This window comes from Molossus molossus, unplaced genomic scaffold (assembly GCF_014108415.1).
Source record: "Molossus molossus isolate mMolMol1 unplaced genomic scaffold, mMolMol1.p scaffold_m16_p_5, whole genome shotgun sequence".
Taxonomy (NCBI): domain Eukaryota; kingdom Metazoa; phylum Chordata; class Mammalia; order Chiroptera; family Molossidae; genus Molossus; species Molossus molossus.
In genome coordinates, this window is record NW_023425388.1 from 53,365,368 (window position 1) to 53,386,724 (window position 21,357).

Sequence of the window (21,357 nt, forward strand, 5' to 3'; positions counted from 1 at the left end):
TCACCAACATGCAGGGTAAGTCTAAGACTGAAAATCTAGGCTGAAAAGAGTTGATTGGACCTGTAGCAAGTCTGGGGCTCAGTGATGGGAAACACTCCACACCTGCATTTCTTCCCCTTGGCCGTCTCCACCTGTGTGCCCCACAGGCATCTCAAACTCAGCCTGTCATCTTCCTCCCATCTCATGCTTCCCCAACAAACCTGCTTCTCCTTCTGCAGGCCCTTATTTATGAGGATGGCCTTTTTGTCCTCCTAATTATTCAGGCTTGAACACTCTGTCATCTCTGGCTCCTGCTTCTCATTTCCCTCCGATCGAATCAGGTTGTCAAATTCTGTCAAGTCTATTTTTGCCACATTTTTCGCACAGAACCCTTTCCATTTCTGCTGTTGTGATGTTATTTTGGTTTTGCAGGACCTCTCACTTCAGCGATTACGGTGGTCTCAGACCTTCTATGTCGGTTTAAGGTCAGGCTCAGCTACTTAGTGGCCGTATGGTCTTTGGAATGTCTCTTACATTCTCTTTCCTTTGTTTTTTCCATCTGTAGAATGAAGATGATAATCTGTACAGCAGGTCCTCAAATACTGTCATTCTTTTCAATGTCATTTTGTTATTATGTTGATAAGATGCTATAGGAACTGAACTCTTGTTTATATCAACCTATGGTAAAATCGGGTTTGTTATTCCTTGTCTCACTTAAAGTCACAGAATCTATTGACAATGTTAAGTGAAAATTTACTGTACTTTCATAGGATTGTGAGGATGAATTGAGACTATTTAGTGTCTAATACAGCCCCAAATAATATTAAGTACTATGAGATTATTAGATCTTACTGCCTCCAGTGTTAACCAGTCTTCAGATCCATTCAATTTAACACGGCCAGATTATCTTAAATTACTACTCTGATCAATTCATCTCTTTGCTCAAAGTTTTACTAGTGATGCCCCATTATTTCCTTATGTTTCACAAACTAGATTACAGAAGAGGTTTGAGATAAGGTCATTTTGGAGAATCTTTGTAGATATCTTTTGAATTACATATTTTCAAACTAAGTCAGATAACCCCCCTCTTAAAATATGGGTAACAGGTGCCGACGTTGGTGTATTTGAGGAGTTAACTGGATAGGGAGTTTTCTATGATTGTGTGACTGAACACCAAGACTGTTGCAGTTTAGTTGTAAAAACCCTAGGTAGACCTCGTTCTAGACCAAGATCTGACTTGTAAGAATTTTGCAAACTTAGGCAATTGACTTTCTGGGTCATAGTTCCTTCATCCAACAAAATAGAAACAATAATGGGAACAGATGACTTAAATGAGATGATTGAATTTTCTGTAAGATAACTTTGTACATTTTTATGGAATTTCCTTATCTGTGAAATAGAGATAATAATATATCCTTGCATAAAGTTATTCTTTTTTTTTTTTTTCATCCTCCCCCAAGGACATTTTTCCACTTTTTATTCAGAAAGAGCAGGAGGGAGAGAGAGGAAGAGGGAGAAAAGAAACATCGATGTGAAAGGGACACATCAAGTGGTTGCCACCCACACGACCCAACCAGGGCCGGGAACAAACTGCAACCGAGGCCCTTAGCGGGAACCAAACCCAGGTCTCTCTGGATCGCGGGCCGACACTCTAACCGCTGAGCCAAACTGGCCAGGGCTATCCTTGCATAAAGTTATTCTGAGGATTACACAGAAAAACTATGCAACTCATTTACAAAGTATTTGAAAATATGATGCCAGAGAGAATAAGTATTTGCCATCATCATCATTCTTACTATTCATGTTCTATACCTATAACAGTTATGATATGATTATGGTTAGCATTTTCATTATGATTTTGCTACTAACTTATTGTTTAGGGTAGCAAAGGGATCTATCATGAGTCCTTTAACCTCTTGGCAAAATCTTCATCTCAGAAGTCGAGTCCTTAATAATTAGAGGTTTTATAAATTATCTTTTGTTGGCATAATGCTTTGTTTGTTTCTAAGGCTGTTCATAAATATGTACATCAATAATCCTGAAAACGACCCTGATAATTAAGCAGGGTAAGAATGATAAACATGAATCGGAAGGCAGACACACCCAGACCTGGGACATTGTTTTAGGCCATGGTCACAAAACAAGCTTGCCATGGATCCAGTGGACCCTCTGGCTGCTTCTGCAGGGACCCCCCAGACCTCTGGCTGTGCCTCTCCTAGTCCATGGCTCCTGTTTCAAGTGCCTTCTGAAAGAACTCAGGTGCCTTCTAGTTCTCCAGATACCGCGCAGTGTTGCAGTGTGTGATAGGACTCAGTGACTACTTCTCAAATTCACTTTTTAAAAAACCTGAAAATATCTTTCCTTTAAGATTCCGAATAGAACAAGAAGATGTCATGTGTTGCGAAGCTTTCTGCAGCATCCATGTGGGAGCTCCGAAAAGGGAGTTAAACTTCTGTAATTGCAGGATTCACAATAGAATATTAAGGGTGATTATCTCTGGGTGGTGGGATTAGATGTAATTTTCCTTATTTTTGGCTTTTTTTCTTCCTTTTTTTTTGCTTTTCTATCCTTGCCACCAGTTCTCCTTCCATTAAATGTTATGTAAAACTAGTGATTATAGTAGATTGACGACCGTGACACAGTTTGGAGCTGGTATGTGTCTCTTCCATGTGCTTCTTGAAAACTTCCTTCACCTCCCTGATTCTCTATGAGATAACGATAATAATAAGAAGAAGAACAGTAATAATATACAGCCCATAAGGTTGTGGAGGGATTAAAATAAATTACATAATGTAAAGACCTGCATATGTTAGGTGATCAATTACTCACGCTACGTCTACCACCATCCTTACTTCTTCTTCCCTATTTTTCACACTTATAATGGTTTCTGGGCCACAAACACTTGTTGTCATAACTCTAAATTCTTTATGGAACTAAACATACACATTGCAAAACAACTAAGCAAAAGCTTTAAGGTGACAGGTTATTCCGAATCTCACTCTTTCCCACGTGCACTTTGGTGACAGGTGCTTACAGGGTAATTAAGTGCTACAGGGCAGGGAGCAGGGAAGCCTGGCCGATGCTCGGGGAAGGAAGGTTGGGGAGCACTGTTTGAAGGACAGCCTAGATGTGAGGAGACGGATGAGAGTGGCCTCTGCAGTGCGGAGGATCGGGCTGCCCTCTGGACAGGCCAGGACTCAGGCGCCCCGGCGGCCGGTGTCTGCTTGTTTGGGTCTTTGTTCAGATCACACCACCTCATAGGATCCTGCAACCGCTGGTTTGGAGCTTGGGCCCCGTTCAGGCAGCTCTCTAACTGGTTTATGTCATTCATTAAGAATTGCTTTTTTTTTTTTTAGCCCTGGCTAGTTTGGCTCAGCGGTTGAGCGTCCACCTGCGGACCAGAGAGTCCCCGGTTCGGTTCCCGCTAGGGTACATACCACAAAAAAAAAGAATTGCTTTTTTTTTGTTTAGAGTTGGAGACCTGAAGCCAGACTGTGAGGAGAGATTCCGCACTGCCCATGTCTGTTTTGTTGTCCAGGTATAAATGAGGTGACGTGGGCCTCCGGCAGGGTCCTTAGGTTGGCTCTCAGTCTCTACAGAGTCGGAGGCCTGGTCTGCGTGGCTGGGAGGCCCCTCCTGAGCACCGCCACCTCCCCACACTGGGAAGGGCACCGGGGCAACGCGCCGTGCGGGTCACCACGGTCTCCTTCCTTCTGCTCTTGCAGCTGGGCCTCCTGGTCTGGAGTGCGGATGGTTACAGAGCTCGTTCACCCCTGGGGAGGGCTTGCTAGAGGAGTGGGGAAAGAAGTGTAGGGGAGGAGCAAGGACATGTCCAGGATGGGTCTGCCACCCACGGACTTCTCCAGCTCAGCAAGTCGGGTGTAAACTCATCTCCCTCCCAGACCTGCACTGACTGCCCTGGTTCAGAGAACCGCTGTCTTCTCACTCACTGAGCATACAAACCTCAGGACCAGAGAACAGTTGGGAGAAGAGTTTACTAAGTAATTTTTCAAGGACGTTTGCAACTTGAGGTTAAGTTCCTATTACCTTTGACTCTGAAGTCTACCTTATTCTCCTTTTTATTCTTCTCACTGCCCTGATCCAGGCCTCACCAGTTCTCCACATAGAGGCTCTGAACTAGCCTCCCCTATTAGATGCTCTCCAAAATCCATTCTGCCTCTCATCTCTGCCCACACAAGCCTCTCAAATCAAAGCCGTAGTCAAGTTCACATTTCCCCTCTTATTCGAAGTCTTTCTCAGCCCCCAGTTGTTGATAAGATAATGTCTTATAGGATAAGGATAAACTCTTTAGCCTAGTTTTCAGTGTCTTCTATTTCTTCACCCTAGTCTATGTATCCACCCTCTTGGTTCACCTCTTCCATGCGTAGTAGGTTTAAGTCACACAGAAATATTTACAGTTTCTTATGGGAATATCGTATGAAGTTCTAAGAATAAGAGGTAGCTGAGTATCTAACACATGTCTCTTTGTCAGCTTACCCTTCCCACCAGATGGTTCTTTGCATGGGGGACTAACTGCAGATTTTAAAGACTGATGTTTAAGTTTTTGGACCATGATCAAAGTGAAGCAGACTAGGAATCCAGTATTTAGATACTATGTTACCTTTGCAATGATAAGATAAGATACTATAATGTAAGATACTATGGGTGAGGGGAAAAAAAAAAAAAGAAAAACCAAGCTTTTTCTTAGAACCTGTTCAAAATTATGTGAGAATCAGATTGGTGTCATAATATCATCATATACGATAGAATATTTGTTCTCAGAGCCCACTGTGCTTCTTGGATGTAAGAGAATGAACAAAGGCAGAACTGGAAGAATAAGCTACAGTGACTGAAATGCTCTGCATCCTACAAGAATTTGGTAAGGAGTTTGGCTGGGAAAAACATACCCCCAGCTCTAAACCCTTTGGAGACATGTTGAGTGAGCTGTGTGTCCCAGGAGGGAATGCATGGGCCTTCAGGCCAAACAAACCAAAGAGAATACTTCACTACTCTTAAGTAGGCTCTTTGTATAGTTTGGTTTCAACTCCCTCATAAATATAGAAAAATTATATCTGCTTTGGAAGCTTGCTATAATAAATGTAAAGTGTCTATTAATAAATTGCAGCTTTGTTTCTTATCATATCAGGCCATGAATGATCAGAGTTTGCTATGTGCAAACTGTGTGCTTCCATGCAGAAATGAATGCTCCCTTTTCTAGGCCACCTCCCATTACTGAAAACACACCACCCACACATGCACACATGCACACCCATTCACGAAGGGTGCAGTGGGGGGAAGGAATGTCTTCCTCATTCTAGAGCAGAAAGGATCTGGCTAAAGACTTTAAGCTCAAGGGCAATACTCAGTATCTACCCCACTTAGGGTGAGAGGTGGAGGAACTCCAATACTTTCCCACTCTCATGATTCATGCCCCCGTATTACGTTCTTCTTGGAGGCACACTTCTTGTGATATTTTTATGTTCCAGCTGCCACTTCTTTTAGGACTTACTGATCCTCAAGTCAGTGATGGAGTCTCCCTCTCTGTAATTATAGCTTCTCTTTTTGTGGTTTTCTCCTACTATTTTCTTAGAACACATATTCTTTCCTGGGAAAATGTATGCAATGTGAAATACAGAGGAATTTTCTTATCTCAGATGAAGTTGCCTGGGGCAGTGTTCTGAGCATAATTCCACTGAGCATACATTTATTAAATGCATAATATTGTTGCTAGGATAAAGTTCAGTACCTTACATCTTGAAAACTACATCGTCTCTGTGGCTTTAAGTGATAATTCATTTTGTTTAGTATTCCGTACTTAGTTAACATAAACTCTACTGGGCTCAGTAAGATTGCAAAAAAGGCCTTGGTCTCATTGACCTTTAAATAATTATGAAGAAGTTGCTTTGATATTCTGAGAGTCATTTCTACTCCCTCTCTGTAGAAATACATGATGATATGGTAGAAGAAGGCTGAAGTTGTACCCGAGGCATCTTCAGGGAATTGTATATACGTGCAAATTTTAATTTTAATGATCAGAAGTTCCCAAGGGTCCACACTGCTGTACTAAACATGGCACGGGATTGATTAAAGACCATGCTCAAACCCTGTGGCTCTTACAGCCTTTTGGATAATCTTATAATGCAAATAGAATTAGTTTTTCCAGACACAGAAATGTTCTGCCACCTTTTAATTATGTTGTGGAAAGATTATTTATTTGTTTTCATTTTTAGATGATGTCTTTTTTAAAAAAACACTTAGTAATTTCTTAAATTTTAGCCAGGATAGGAGATCTACCTATCTATCTTTCTGCCTATGTATGTATGTATGTGTGTGTGTATGTATCTATCTACCAACCTACCTACCTAATTACCTACTTATCCGTTCATTTACTTATTATATGCTTGGGCTCTAACTCTCTTGATTCAGGAACTATTTCTAAAATGGATTACACTTTATGATGGGCTCGTAATTCAATGTCTGTCTTACCAGGATATAATGCATTTAATTCTTTTTGCTTTTGCCTTGAGCATTTGGCCTGAATAAGGTATCAGGAGGGTTGTTGTCTTTTTCCCCTGCCTTATAGTTTTTGATCAAACACTTCTTTATGAAAGATCAGGTGCCAAAGGTGGAATTTAACTCTGAGCTATATTTTCCATGTCTACTTTCTTCAAAAGTCAATTTGAAAAATCAACTCCTCACGATGTATTCAAGCAGCAGCAGGTGTGGAAAAGACTTAGCAATTAGAAACCGCATATGCTGGTAAACTCCAGGTGAGTCAGCAGTGTGATAAATGATCAATACCTTTTGGGGTAAATTAGCAGATATGCAGAAGGGAGGAGGCTGTTCTCATAGCATATTCCACAGGGATTGGATCACGGTCAGAATATTGTTTTTCTTTCTTAGCTACTTACTTTAATAAGGACATTAGAAAACTGAAATATATTCAGAAGAGGATAACCTGGCTTGTTAGGGAATTTTAACCTAGTCCAGTGAGGAATGGTTGAAGGAACTAGGTGTTTGTTTGTGTTTTCTTTTCTTTCTTTCTTTCTTTCTTTCTTTCTTTCTTTCTTTCTTTCTTTCTTTCTTTCTTTTTAATGAAAAGAGAGAAAGAGATTGAGAGAGAGATTTTATGATAAAAAAAATGATCACTGTAAACATTTGAATAATCTGTAAACCAAACTACCAGCCTATTTTCTTAATAAAAATAAATAAATTTTCTTAAGAACTGCTATTTGGTAATTTGACTATATAATAGGAACACTGTTTGAATGGAATCCTTTGGAATTTTTCTTTAATTGTCCCAATAGAACCCTCTTTTCCTAGATTCCTACCTTGCAGCAGGTATAAATGCTTGTGCCTTTCCCTGGGTAACCAAGACCCCTGTCCTAGGCCCACACTGTAGACAGCCCTCCTTTGATCCCGAACTAGCTGAGTCCATCTCACCGGTGTGCAGCCCTCAGGGCCAAGGGCTATGCCCCTCACCGCGCATGCCCCTTCCCCGGCTCCTTGTCAATAAAACCAGTGGCAGGATCGTCTGAGAGCTCAGTAGCTACTCAGGACCCACCCCACCAACGGAAGCAGAATCTGCTTTTTAACAAGACCCCCAGAATAATCAAACACACATACACTGTGGCAGGTACTATTCTAGCCCTCTCTCTGGGTGCCTGAGACCCTAGAATTCTCTGTCCAGGTGGCCCTGCTTCTGTTTCCAGGCCTGTCCTTCCTAGAGCATGCCATGCTGGAAAATAAACATGTTCTCAGGCCTGAGGGGCGACCGATTCAGAGAGTGGACCTGTGGATGGAACTTGGAGATGCGGCCTGCTTGCTCTCACTTATGTATACAAAGCTGCTGCACAAGGGACTCAGCACCAGGACTGAAAAACAAGAGGGAGGATCCCAGGTCTCTGTCTGTACTGTTGCTCTGGACCTGGGTGGTAATATAAAGTTCTGAGGTAGAAGCAAATCTTAAGTAAAAAACACAATCATAAAACCCCAGGCTCGTATGTATGCAAAACAATACTACTGCAACATGAAGATAAATCAAAATATCCCCAAGTAAACTCTAGGTCGCTTACCCCAAAGTAAACATTCACTGTGGAATGTAGGTAAATCAGTTGTATTTCAGGAAATGTTTGGAACTTCTTTACTTTGTACATAGTTTAGTATTTCACACCATCTTCTTTCTTTGTGTCCTCCCCACCCTCCCGCCCCTCTACCGAATTTATGATTTGGCAGTTTGGGGTGGATGCGAAAGAAACTAGCAGGAATGCAAGGAGATTCGGATATGTCTTCTCTTCTGACTTACTTTCCAGAGCTCTGCTAAAGGAGTGCTTTAAACCTCCGAAGAGAGGTACCAGGCACCCTACACACAGCCCTACAACCTTATCTCCATTTTGCAAATGAGGAAACAGACTAAGGGTTCAAGTCCCTTCCCCAAGGTCACTTAGTAAATAAAGGCGCTGAGATTTGAACCCAGTCCTGCATCCTCTAAACCCTATCACATCCTTCATTATGTCTAAGTGCCTAAAAAATAACACGGGATTTCGTTGTGTGAATTTTACCTGTGATAGGTAGAATATAACCACTTCAGGCAGAGATGGAGGGGCCACGGAACATGCAATCTCGCTGAACTGTCTGAATGGCTCACATTGACCATGTCCAACAGGGAAATGATGTTAATTGTGCACTACATCTGTGAGTGGACGTTAGATGGACATTTTTGCTTTTTCTGCATAATGTATTTATTATTGTACAAAGTGCCATAAATTAATTTCCCCAAGAAATACTTTCACAAAACATAAAGGGAAAAATAAATGTGTATCATTTAATCTTTTTATTTTATTTTTTGTTTTTCCGAAGTAGAGAAAGTGAAATAAATGATCGCAGCCTTAGGAGCACGATCCAAAGAGCCGCCCTGGGAGAACATAGCGGGTCCTTGCTGTCAGAGGCCCTCCGTGTCCTGGACGGACTGCTCCGGCTGTTTCCCGCCCGGCCACAGAGAGCTGGGCCTAACGTTTGTGGCAACTGGTCTCTCTGATGGCCTATGTGTGTATCCCAGATCTTCTACTCTCGGTCTCCCTCGAGAAGAACTGAGATTCAGAAAAAATGTTTTTCTCAGAACCTATATTTTTCTTTTCAAACTTAGCTACCCCATGCCTGTTGAAACTTGGTTATTTGGAATACTTAAAAGTAACTTCCTTTTAAGAGGCCATGAATTTGAGGCCAATTTGATTTACCAGATATCCTAATTGATAATAGAGCGTGTTGCCCCGAAATGGTTCCCTTTATAGTGTGGCATTTTCCCTGGGAGCTTTGCAAAAGCTGCCGTCTCCTCTCTGCCCAGCTGCCTCCTGGCACCGGGGAGGGGGGGGGGGGGCTGGATCTGGTCCTGTTGGGCCAGCGTCTTCAGTACAGTGCTCTCCGCAGAATTAGAGTCCTGTGTGCAAGAGCACAGCCGCACTGTCCCGGGTGTCCTTCTAAAAGCCTCATTTTAGCTACACCTCAAAACTGATACAGGATCCCCCAGCCTCCTTAAACAAGCACTTTAAGAGCTCAGTTTTAAACAATGCAATTCAGAAACGTAGACGGATGAAAAACAAAAGCAGCAGCCGATTCAATCTGGTCTGAGGACTGAGGATTTTTGTTTTGTTTGACTTTATTTTTTTCATAGTAAAGACCCTGGGAAGACTGTTTGATCGTGTACTACAAGATAGCTATTGTGGGGGCAACACATATGATTTAGACGTGAACTCTGTTCTTGAACAACTCACAGTTCATTTGGTGATATAAGGCAAGTAAACGGAATTATTTCATGTTGGTGAAATTATCACAGATGCGGTCAGACAGGCTCAGCAGGTTGAATTGTTTGTTTGGCGTCTTGAGGAGTCGTGGTTTTGAATATTGGCAATGAAAGGCCTGGACTGTCAGGCTGGGAAAGTTTCTGAATTTTAGAAGCCACTGGAAGCCCTGTAGGTTTCTGAGCTCCTTGGATCAGCACTAGAGAGAAAGGCAGAGGGTAGCATCGTTCTGGTGTAGAGAGACTGCAAATGCAAATGTGAGCTCTAGAATTAGTGTCTCTATGTAGGCTCACTGGGACACAAACATCTGGTTGGTATAAATATTTCTGGCCCCCTTGCCCCATACATCATAGGGTACCATGGAGTTAGGAGGGGCTGTGGAACTGGAGAGACCTAAATCCTAACCCCAGCTCCAGCACTTACTACTTCATGCCTTCAGATCTTGGTTTTCTCCTCTGTAAAACAGAGATTATAAATCTACCTTGTGAGTTTATGGTGAGGTTATAGCACACGTGGAGGTGCTTAGCACACTGCCTGATAGAAGTTAGCCCTTGCTCTGATGAGGACGGATGATAATATCTTAAATATACAGTTTATCATTTCTATGCAGAGATAGTATATGCTCATGATAGAAAATAAGAATTTTTGAAACAAGAAGAATAATCCTACTGTATCAATAGTGTTAATATTCTAGTATCTTTCTTTCAGCCCTTCTACATGATTTCCACTCAGGTCTAGTGTGATGAACCGGAAAGGCAGCAGCAGGCTTCAGCTGTTTTTCTTGAGACTCTTTTTTCCTGGTGCCAGATTGTCTTTGGTATTTGTAAGGGGAAGAACTAGAGCTGGACTAGGTGGCCCTTGATCGCTCCTTTCTCCTCTATCACTGCAGCCGCTGTGCTGCCCAGACCTCTAGTCTGAGCACGGCTGGGTATAGATACCTGCGTTGGCAATGCTGCTCAACACCCTTCGCTAACCAACCCTGGATCTCCTCGACGTTCCTATCATGTGAACAGAGCTCAGGGCTTTGGACTAGGAGACCTGGGTTAGAGTCCTCCCCCTGGATCGGAAATATCTAGGTGTAAACCCTGGCTCTCATGAGCTCTGTGTCTGTGGGCATTTCATACCACCTTTCTAATTTTCATGAGAACAACAATTTTACGAGGAATAATGGGCTAATGGGTGAGAAGCTGATTTGTGTGCTGGGAGGCACTGTCCAACTAGCAAATAAGGACTGCCTACTGTTTATCAGAGACTTTACATTGTTTATTTTACTTAACCCTTATAGTCTCTTTTTAAGACAATGTCACTAGTTTTATTCAACAGAAGGGAAAATTGATGTACTGTAAGATTAGGAAGCCTGCTAATTCAGTTAAGTAGTAGATATAATTTGAATCTGTTGAAGGAAAATTATATCCCATTTAAAGATTCTCTTTCCATTTTATTCTGCTATCATCACCACTGCCACCCAACTTTTGATTTTATCCTTTTTTTGTTGGCCTCTAGGTTTCTTAATGATACTCAGTAGGAAGCCCCCACATGGTCAAGATTCAGCCCCATTTATGGTCCGCAGATCAAGGTGGGCATCTGCCTTAGCCATATGACCCACTTACCTCTACACACAGTCCCCCTCATTTCTGTAGTTTTGAGTAGAGCAGTCAGAGACAAATTCCCTTAGTTAATTAAACTGTTCTCCACAGATTTCCAAGCTTCTCACTAGCTTTTGTTTTAGGAGTATGCTTCTCTAGACCTCCTACTGTCCTACGCAACCAACCTTAACCCCAAAAAGTTCTGTAGCTTTCTTCTGACCTCTCTCCCTGCCACTCATATGTAACTGGCTGGAAATAAATACGATTATCGTAAAAGTATAAATCATGGCAGATACACTGAATTTTCTGTCCCCCACCCCACCCCACTCCATCCCCAGTTGGGTCTTTATTCTCATGATTTCCTCTGTCTTCAGTGCAAGGTCCTTGGTACAAAGTTGAAGATCAGTAAACATGTATAGAATGAATGAAACTTTCGTTGATATCTTCAACTGTAAGGGACTGTTCCTGCCTCTGAATTCTCATTACAACTTTATCCAGAGAAATTTCTCCGGACTTCATGAAGGAATGTTAGCAAGGATTTGCTACCCAGAGTCATTGTTACATATTGTGGGAGTTGCAGGCTAAAAGATTTGAAGGGGGATGAGAACATGAGGCTTCTCATACAGAATTTGGCAATGCTAGTCTATTAGAGTAAGACTCTAAGGATGACATAATTTTATGCCATCCCCATCAGTAGAAAGGTTATTATTATTAGTCCTGGGATCATGTTTCATTTTATAGGTGTAGCTCCAAATGGATCTTCTAAAATATGAGCATTTACATGCTTCAAGATGAAAACAAAAACAAAAACATAGATTCTTCTCTTTCATCTAAAAATTGTTAACTATCAACATCATTGGATTAGCTCTTCACTTAAATGGCATCTGTGAAACCAAAGCTTTTCTATAAAATGAATCCATTTCCCTTATGAGAAAGAGGGTGTTGTTGTTGTTGTTGTTGTTGTTTATTTCCCCACGACTCCAAGAGAAATGCATTCCTAGTCTCCTGGTCAATATGAATTCAGAAAAAAGAAATGAGAGGAAGAGCCACTGGAGGGTTGTAGCGGAATGTTGATAGCAGCAAGAAATGGCAGAACGATGGTGAGGGAAGAGACAGCTGATGTAAGAACTAATGATTTTAGCAGAGTCTTTCAGAGCTTGAGTAAATAGCCTTATTCTTCATATACAATAGTTGGCTTTTGTAAATAAAAGCATTGAGTATAGAAACTATTATGGGGACTTTGAGTATTGATCTAAATAACTTTCTGGAATTCAGCCTCTGTACCAGTAAAATTGTGGTCAAGGATGTAGGCTATAAATGACTAACAATAAATCCCTTCTGGGTTTTAAAATCTGGAGTTTATGGTAACTTTTATTAAGCTATAAAAGAATTAGTTATTTTTCAATGTGATCTGTTTAAGAAAATAAGTATATAAGTTTTAGAATAATTTCAGTTCAAATAATTTATTTATACCAGTTCTGGAAAATAAAATATTTCTGTATATTATTTATGTAAAACCCAAAGGTAAGTAATCCTTGACTTTGATGAGTTGTGTTGGATTTGTGCCTAACTGGAGTGTCCTCTAGAGAGTATCTAATCCAATGCCTCCATTATTTTATAAACAGGGTACCTTAGTCCATTTGGGCTGCTAAGAAAAATACCAGAGACTGAGTTGCTTATAAACAACAGAAATTGATTTCTCACAGTTCTGGAGGCTCTGCAAGTCCCAGATCAAGGTGCTAGCAGATTTAGTGTCTAGCGAAGGCCTGGTTCCGGTTCACTTATAGCACCTCTTGCTGTGTCCTCGCACAGTGAAAGGGGCGTAGTCTCTGGAGTGTCTTTTATTTATTTACATATTTATTTTATTATTATAAAAGAAAACTTATTCTGTAAATTTATTCACTCATTGTCGTTAAACAAGGAGTTGTTAAGTGATTACTATGTACCTAGCAGGATAAGAGCCCATGTTTTAGTTTAAGTATTTGCAGCGTGCGTGAGCACACGCGTGCGCGCGCGCACACACACACACACACACCCTTACACTGTGAAACACAAAATATTAGGTTGTACTTTTGGTGTGGGTCTTAGTCTTCACCTCAGCCCTGAATATGACCACTTACCTCTAGGACAAGCACAGCTGAAGTTTCCTAAGCAGATGAACATATTTTAGATTGGGTGACTGGACTGCATATCTCTTTTTGTAACCCTTGTTCTAATTATTCACCCTCACTTCCTCTACACTCTCTTTTTGGCTTACCCTTAGGTCTTTTATTTTGCAGTTTAAAATTATTTCTTCTTCTAGGGAAAAAAGTGATCAGGCCATCAGCCCTCTGAGAATTTCTCATATTCATTAAGTTATCCTAAGGCTTTAGCTATTACCAGTATAATAAAAATTATTCTGGTCTATCAGCACGGATATTAATTTATTGGGACAGAAAGGATCTTAGAGGTGATCTAGTTCAACTACCTGGTTTTACTGATGGACTCCAGGGGCCCAAAGTGAAAAAATGGTTCAAATTATCTACCACGTTAGTGGCAGATCTAGCCTTACCATGGCACCAACTGCCCCTAAATTTTCTTTTCATGAACACTGCTGATGTAGTTCTACTTTATCACTTACCTCTCCCTCAAGCAACATAACAGCACAGAATTTCTTGGTTACCCATGTCAGTAAACAGTTAATCTCACTGAGCCCAAGGCCCTGGAAACTTCTGGGAGGGAGCCAGGTGAGCAAAGAGAGCAGATAAAGGCAGCACCTGCCGATGGGTTTGGAACAGCCTGGGGACATGGAGAGAATGTAAACACATTCTGCAAATCTTATTGTCTGACTCTGTGCCAGCGTCTTTTGGGTTCTTGTCATGGAAAATATTTCCACTACTGAGGTCATTCAATGAGCAAAGGAGCATTGAATACCCTCCAGGGTGCCAACTCAGTCCCCCCTTTTGTGCAAATTAAATAAGCAAGGGACTAACATTTCATGGGCCTGGAAGGTCCGCCTTTCAACAATACAGGCTGAAAGGAGACATTAAGAAAATATATTGTGTTGTTCTGAACTGCTGTCTCCCCTTCCCTGCCCGCCCTCCTCCCCACTGCCTCGCTCTGTTTGCTCACCCATACTTACAAGCACACGCCCTGCGTTTAGAGCAAGAGTTAATGTCTGTGCTTCCTCATAAATCTTGCTTTGGTGCCTTGAGCTATGTTTTTAATTCTGTGGTGAAGCTTTGAGATTTGAGATGTGTGGAAAGGAGGGGACAGCTGACGGAGGTAATAATGGAAGCTGCCATTTTTCCTTCCAGGGAGCCTGGCATCTTCATTCAGTTTTTCTAACAGGTAGTTTAATGCCTCAGCCCAGCATCTGGGAGGGCCAAGATGGACAGAGAGTAGAAAGTCAAAGGAAAGAAAATTGGCTCTATTCTGCTACGAAAAAGGATGTGTGGCTTCTCTCCAAAGAAAGAAGAATGTGTGGAATGAGCAAATTAACCCAGACTGGTGACTGGCTGGCATATTTTTCTAATATCAATAAGAATGACTTTGAGTAGGGGAGTCTTTTTTGGTAGAAATAATTTCTTTGTTTTACAAAGCTTGTTACTAAAGAAAGTCACACCTCTGTTCAACTTGGAGCTCCTTTCTGTGTTGCTAAACCATATTTATATCTCATGATTGGTCTTTCACCACTTCTGTAATAGTTTCTTCTGTAAAAACCTCATCTCTTCAACATGCTTTTCCTTTTCTTGGTGTAGAAGGCAAATCATCTTTTGGGATGTTATGATGGTTTAAAGTAGTAATTGCGTAGGCCTTCCACCCTGCCAACAATTGTATTTGAGTAGAATTCTGAGTGCCAGTTACTGGATAGACATGTAGTTAAAACAACTCAAAGAAGAACTCTGATCCCTGGAAATTCTGATCTTCAGTTTATATATCTATACAGTGAAAGAACTGGTGGCCTTGGCCCCTGAGCCTGAGCTGACTAGATTCCGTTTTTATCATCAATGGACCTTCTTCGATATTTATCCAATAATAGATTAATTACCCCTAGAAGTAAAGGAATTTTGCCTAAGATTATAGTAGCCCCACGTGTTGGGAGGCATTTGCAGTTTCTGAAGGCATTTGCAGGTACTTGTAAGATCTGTGAATAATGCTAATTTTGACTTCTGTAATCACTATCACACCCACTATTCTACCGGTTCTCTAGGGTTGGGGGGAGCCAAAAGAGGGATGGCGCTTCTGTCTTTAAAATCAAACAAGCAAGAAGACTCAATGCTGAGGATCTGGGGAAGCTGTATCCCCCCCAGCCTGTGTAATGAAGTGCTCCTTTGCAATTCGGCAGTGTGTCTCTGGTTATCTCGCTGACAGGTTACAACACTGAACACACACCTCTAAGGGGCCTTCCAACTCCAATAGTCTAAGATACTAAAAATCTCCGACTATTATAAACCCCCTTCTTCCATCAAGTTCTTATTTGTCTTTATAGGCTCTTTCCTCTACTTCAATACCATTCTGTGAGATTTTGATATTTACCAAAAGTGAAGAGTAAGAAGTGGAAATGGAGCCCAGATACGGTTGGTTTCCTTGAGGTTAGAAAGTGGGAACACAATAAGTTATCTTTGTAATAAAGTGCAATGCTCAACTTCTGTGACTCCATCTTGTTCAAACCTGCTTTGTTCTCATGGCCTTCAGGTAAATGACTTCTTGCACATAGACATGCTAATCATTGGAGGAATTGTGCTTCCAGCTTGAGTTTCACAAAAATAACCACTCACAAGAATGTGTCTCTCCCAAGGAGATAAAGGAAGTATGTATTGTTTAATTAAAGATTTGCAGGTACCTCCTGACCAGACTCACATCAACTAGGGTCAACAGACTAAGCACAATCTTTCTGGAACCCCTGCTGGTGCCCAGATATCTGCAGAATTGCTCACCTCTTGCCGCTTCTATTTGCCCTTCCCTTGACATAAAACAAACCTGAACTTTCTACATTCTTAAAAAGGATTTGAGGCACTGCTAAGTCTTCCATCTTTTCAGTTGGTGTCTCTATCAATAAATATTTTCTTACTCCAAACTCTGATGTTTTGAGTTTTAGCCTTTTGAAGCATCCAACACATGGACTTTGGATCATTAACACAGGGATAATGCCGTTTCTCTTTCTCCTTTTCATTCTATTCCACTAGTAGTTCTTGACTTGATGATCTGATAAAGGCTGGTCAAATACTGTATCTTATTTCCTATTAACTTTATCTATTTCTGTCAAAAAATTATGTTAAATTGCTATGAGGGTTAAATAAAATTTTAAAAATGTGAAGTCTCTAACAGTACACAATAAGCATTATAGTACATGATACCACTCAACATTTGCTAGTTGGACAGTGCCTTACAGCACACAAAACATTTTTTCATCCATTATCCTCTTGTTCCTTATCATATTATTGCTACCTAAAGATCAGAAAGCTGGTGAAATGCTCAATGACAGAGCTAGGGAAAGCCATGGTTTATACTCAGAGTGTGTTTTTGGAGAAAAAATTGCTACTAAATCTTTCTTTGCTTAAAAATTGGGCAACATTCTATGTCTGGGATTGTACCCCTACCTTGAAAATTTGACTGTAGCAGCTCAGTGAGAAAGACTCAGTCTTCTTAACCTGCTGACATAACATTTTTGTAACCACCCCCTCTTATTTCCAGTAATAACTGATTCTCCTACAAACTCAGAAATGCTAATATTGAGTACATATAAAAATCTACAATTTCATTTGAGACAGAGGTTTGCTTTCTGACCTTTAGCTAGAATTCCTGAGAAGGCTTTTTGCCCACAAAAGATGGCAGTCTCCTTAGGGCAATTCTTTTAACTCTGTATCTAATTGGAAACAAAGCTGTGTTGTGTAATGGCAGGACCTTAACTTGGAATGTATTTTGTAACAATAGCCCAGAATGGTGAAAATACCCCTAAATGAAGTTTTAGGAAACCATGGCTCTCTCCAACTCAGCCCTGTGTATAGTGATGCTTTGGAAAAGTCCTGGTCCTTTCTGAGTCTCAGTTTTCCCATCTTCAGAAAAAAGACACTGTGTTCTACCTTCCAAGAGCCTTTCTAGCTCTGACATTCTCTATTTTATAAGCCTTACGCTGCTATTCCTTCATACTGAATGATTGGTGCTATTACATGTTTTTGGAGTAACACGGTAGATGTTAAAGTTCCTAGAAGTCATGGGACAATACTTGGTGTAGCTTTTGCAGTAGAAGATGTGTTCTGCTGGGGGTGGGAGGGGGCTAATTTGATGCCTCTAATTAAAAAAGTTCAGAGGCTTTTTATGAATCCTATATCCTTGACTGGGTAATGCTAGTAGTATCATGACCATAACTGTCTACACCTTTCACACAGAGTTGGTGAGGTCATGGAAAGCCATATAAAAACACTCTAAAGAACATACGGGGAGCCCTGGCCAGTTTGACTCAGTGGTTAGAGCATCGGCCTGCAGTCCAGAGAGAGAGACCTGGGTTCAGTTCTCACTAAGGGCATGTGCCTCGGTTGCAGTTTGTCCCCAGCCCTGGTTGGGTTGTGTGAATGGCAACCACTCGATATGTCCCTTTCACGTCAATGTTTCTCGTTTCTCTCTCTCTCTTCCTCTCTCTCCCTCCAACTCTATCTGAACAAAAAATGTCCTCAGGTGAGGATAAAATAAAAAAGAACATATGGGAAGACAGATTCAGAAAATCAAGTACGTTTTGCCATGGTCACACAACATTACTTGTCAAGAACAAGACTCTTACACTGGACTACCTGGCATCCTGGTCACTGTATTTTTTACTCTACCTTATATAACGTCTCTCAGAGTAAGCACAAGTAACTGTTTAATAAAGCATTTCTGGTCATAAAGGCATCCATATTCTCCACAATTTCCCTAGTGACATTTGACAAAAGAGAAGATGATAGATTTTCATAGTACTCTGGTACTAAAGGCTTTTCTGAGAAGTAGCACCTTAGTTTTACCTTGGGGAGACTATTTAGTTCTAGATTTATATTTCCATCTATCACCTTGAGCTCAGGTGAGAGGGTTTCTAAACTTGTATATTTATAAGTTTATTACATCTTTGAGAAAGGTCATTGCCATACTCAAATTGATGGTCTATTTAGATATAGGGTCCCTCTTGAATTTCATGCTTAAACTTCATTTGAGTTTCCCCTAAGGTGAAGGAATATAAGTGTATTTATTAGATAAGCTATCTTGGCAGATTTTCATCCCCTTTGGATAAAAGCAAAATTGCACACAGTATATAAATTGACATATGAAGCAGTAAATAATTCCATTGTGCAAGTTGTTTTAATGGATTCAAGCCAGAATGCTCCATTAACCAGCATGTATAGAAAATTCACTGAGCATTGGGTTTGCCATTAGGTCAGGAAAAAAAAAAAATGAAGGAAAGTAGAGGGGGGATGATAAATGTCAGTACAGCACCTGAGAGAGTGAGAAGTTAGAAAGGTATGTACAATATTTTTCTTTTTTTCTCTTCTTTTTCTTTTTTCTTTTTCTTTGCTTTTCTTTCTGGGCAATGAATTAAGCACTAAAAAAGGGTTGGTGTCAGGTTTCAAATCGTCAAAAATCTGAAAACTAGGCAGAATGTGCCAGGCTCTTTCTAACTTTTCTTTTGTAAGAAGCAGCTGAGAGACCAGCCGATTGAAAGAGGGGTGTCATATGCATATGTGTGAGATGGTGTTTATACACATCTCTACGTGGATAAACATTTAGAAACCACAATAGCATTCCCAAGGAATCCTTCCTTAATACAGGAAGTCACAGCTTTGTGAAGGGACCACAATTAAGCTCCAGTTTTTCATTCTAGATCCCAGGATTTAATTTCTAGAAGAAACAAGACCTCTGTGATATTCCATGGGGCTGTTTAGAATTACAGGCAACTTAATTTTAAAGCTTGTATAATGCAAAGCTTCTGAGCTTGGCTTAACTTCTAGAGATCTCTTTGCAATCAGAGATACTGAAAACCACAAACTATAAATTCTGGTGGGCATAATCAAAAGCAGAGGTCACAGAAAATTACAATTTTGTTGATCAATGTGGCCATACTCTCCTGCCACAACTTTTCTCCCATCACTCCCAAGATGACTTTCTCGTGCTCTGCACTTGGGTTTACCAGATGACCAGGCCTGGGTGAGACCAGAGAGTGGCTGCCTCCCACATTTTGTGGGTGAGGACTGTGATTTGGTGGAAAAAGGCAGGGACAGTTTCCCTATGAGTTTGACATGTTTGTTGCTGACATTTCGCTAGATGGAATGTATATAGAGAATAGAGAATCGTGAGATACGGAAATTGAGGTAACAACATTTGAATTGGTCATCATTCTTCTTAAAGATCATGTACATCTTTCTATTTGGGAAGTCCCAAGTTTTTTCTTAGTCCTTTCTTTCATTTACAGTTCTGTGGAAATCATGGTCACATCCCTGCTTCTTTGAAATCATCTCCCACCTTGACTGTTTCAGTTCCTGTCCCATCACCATCACTCTTCCTTCTCCCTTTGTCCTGTAATTCTTACCATCAGATTGTTGCCATGAGCTCAGTGTTCAAATGTCCAGCTCTGGTGTCTGTCCTGAATACCAGAATCACATTTCCAACTAGGCATTTCCACATAGAATTCTCAACCATACTTTGAACTCATCATGTTTAAAAACAAATTCATCCTTTTCATCTTCTATATTTTTGGAACAATTCAGTTAGTTGGTACTTAAGCTGCTTATCTCAGCAACAACATAAAGGCTGATGTTCCTTTCTCATACTCTCTTTTTTGTTTTAATCTAATGGAAATGGCTAATCTAAAAGAAAACTCCTTTCTTGTAGGAGACAAGGAGAAGGCCTTAGGATCTACTGGGGGAGTCTGGAGCAGCAGTCTCTACTGTCCCGTTGGAACCCGTGGTCCACTGAGGTGCCTTATGCTACCTTCACTGAACACCCTATGAGATACACCAGTGAGAAATTCCTTGAAATTTGCAAGGTAGGAAGGAGTTTGGAATTCACTTTTGGATTAACTTTGTTGGTCAAGTTTTGTGGTTGTAAAACATGTGCAGTTAAAAAAAAGTAAGATACAACTTAAGGTTTATATAGGGAAAACTCAAATAGGTTTATATACATTTTTTTAGTAAACAATGGAGCTGTTTAAAAAAATTTTTTTAATGGAATATTTAAATTAACCATACCATGCTGTTTCCTCCTTGCTAATTTCTTAGCAAGAAATAATAGTTCAATATTGTTTTAAAATTGCAATGCTTGTGTTTGTCTACTGTGTTTATTATCCTGTGGGTGCATGTAATTTTCTATATATAATTAAATTTTAATTATTTTATTCAGAGGAGTGTGGATAGTGTGAAGTATTAAGTATGGCTGTGTGGTAGTGTTTACGTCAATTTCTCTCTGGGTCTTGGTAGTTTTATCCCTAAGTGGAAATAATGAACACTGACCTCCCAAGCTCATTGAACCATTATAAGGTTAAATGAGATAATGTCTATAAAAATGTTCTATAAACTGTGAAGCAATTAATAGTATTTTATGTCTTTAAATCTCATCTCCCCAAGTGGATTATAAATTGATTGGTGGCAGGGAGACTCCCTTTTCCTTCTGCAAGGAAACTTCAGCAAAGGTAGAATACTTCAAGTAGTCTAAGTAAAACAGTTGGAGCCATACAAACAGTGAAAGATCAGACTTTACATTTCAACAAGACCAGAGACACATGCAAGTACGCTTAGAGGCCTAGAAATTCTTGCCTTCTCTGACCTTTCTATGTTTACCTTTACATGCTAGCATTCACTTCAAACTATCACAACTCTTCATTTAATATAAATTCAGAACATGATAACCTGCATCTAAAGACTTCTGTGGTTGGATAGTATACAATACATTTCTTGCATTATTTTAAACACACTTATTCATACAGGTTTATATATATGTGCATAAACAAGTATTTTAAATTGATAAGTCACCTCTTCTAAAAAGAATGTGAG

At 40.4% G+C, this 21,357-nt stretch overlaps 1 protein-coding gene across 1 annotated transcript in view; it reads left to right on the forward strand.

Moving 5' to 3' along the window:
- Positions 1 to 21,357, forward strand: part of TPRG1 (tumor protein p63 regulated 1) — a 134,236-nt gene that overhangs the window by 100,326 nt on the left and 12,553 nt on the right. Inside the window, exon 5 of the mRNA XM_036243153.1 lies at positions 20,201 to 20,354. Within this exon, the coding sequence (XP_036099046.1) occupies positions 20,201 to 20,354 (154 nt within the window). The remainder of the gene's footprint in view (positions 1 to 20,200; positions 20,355 to 21,357) is intronic.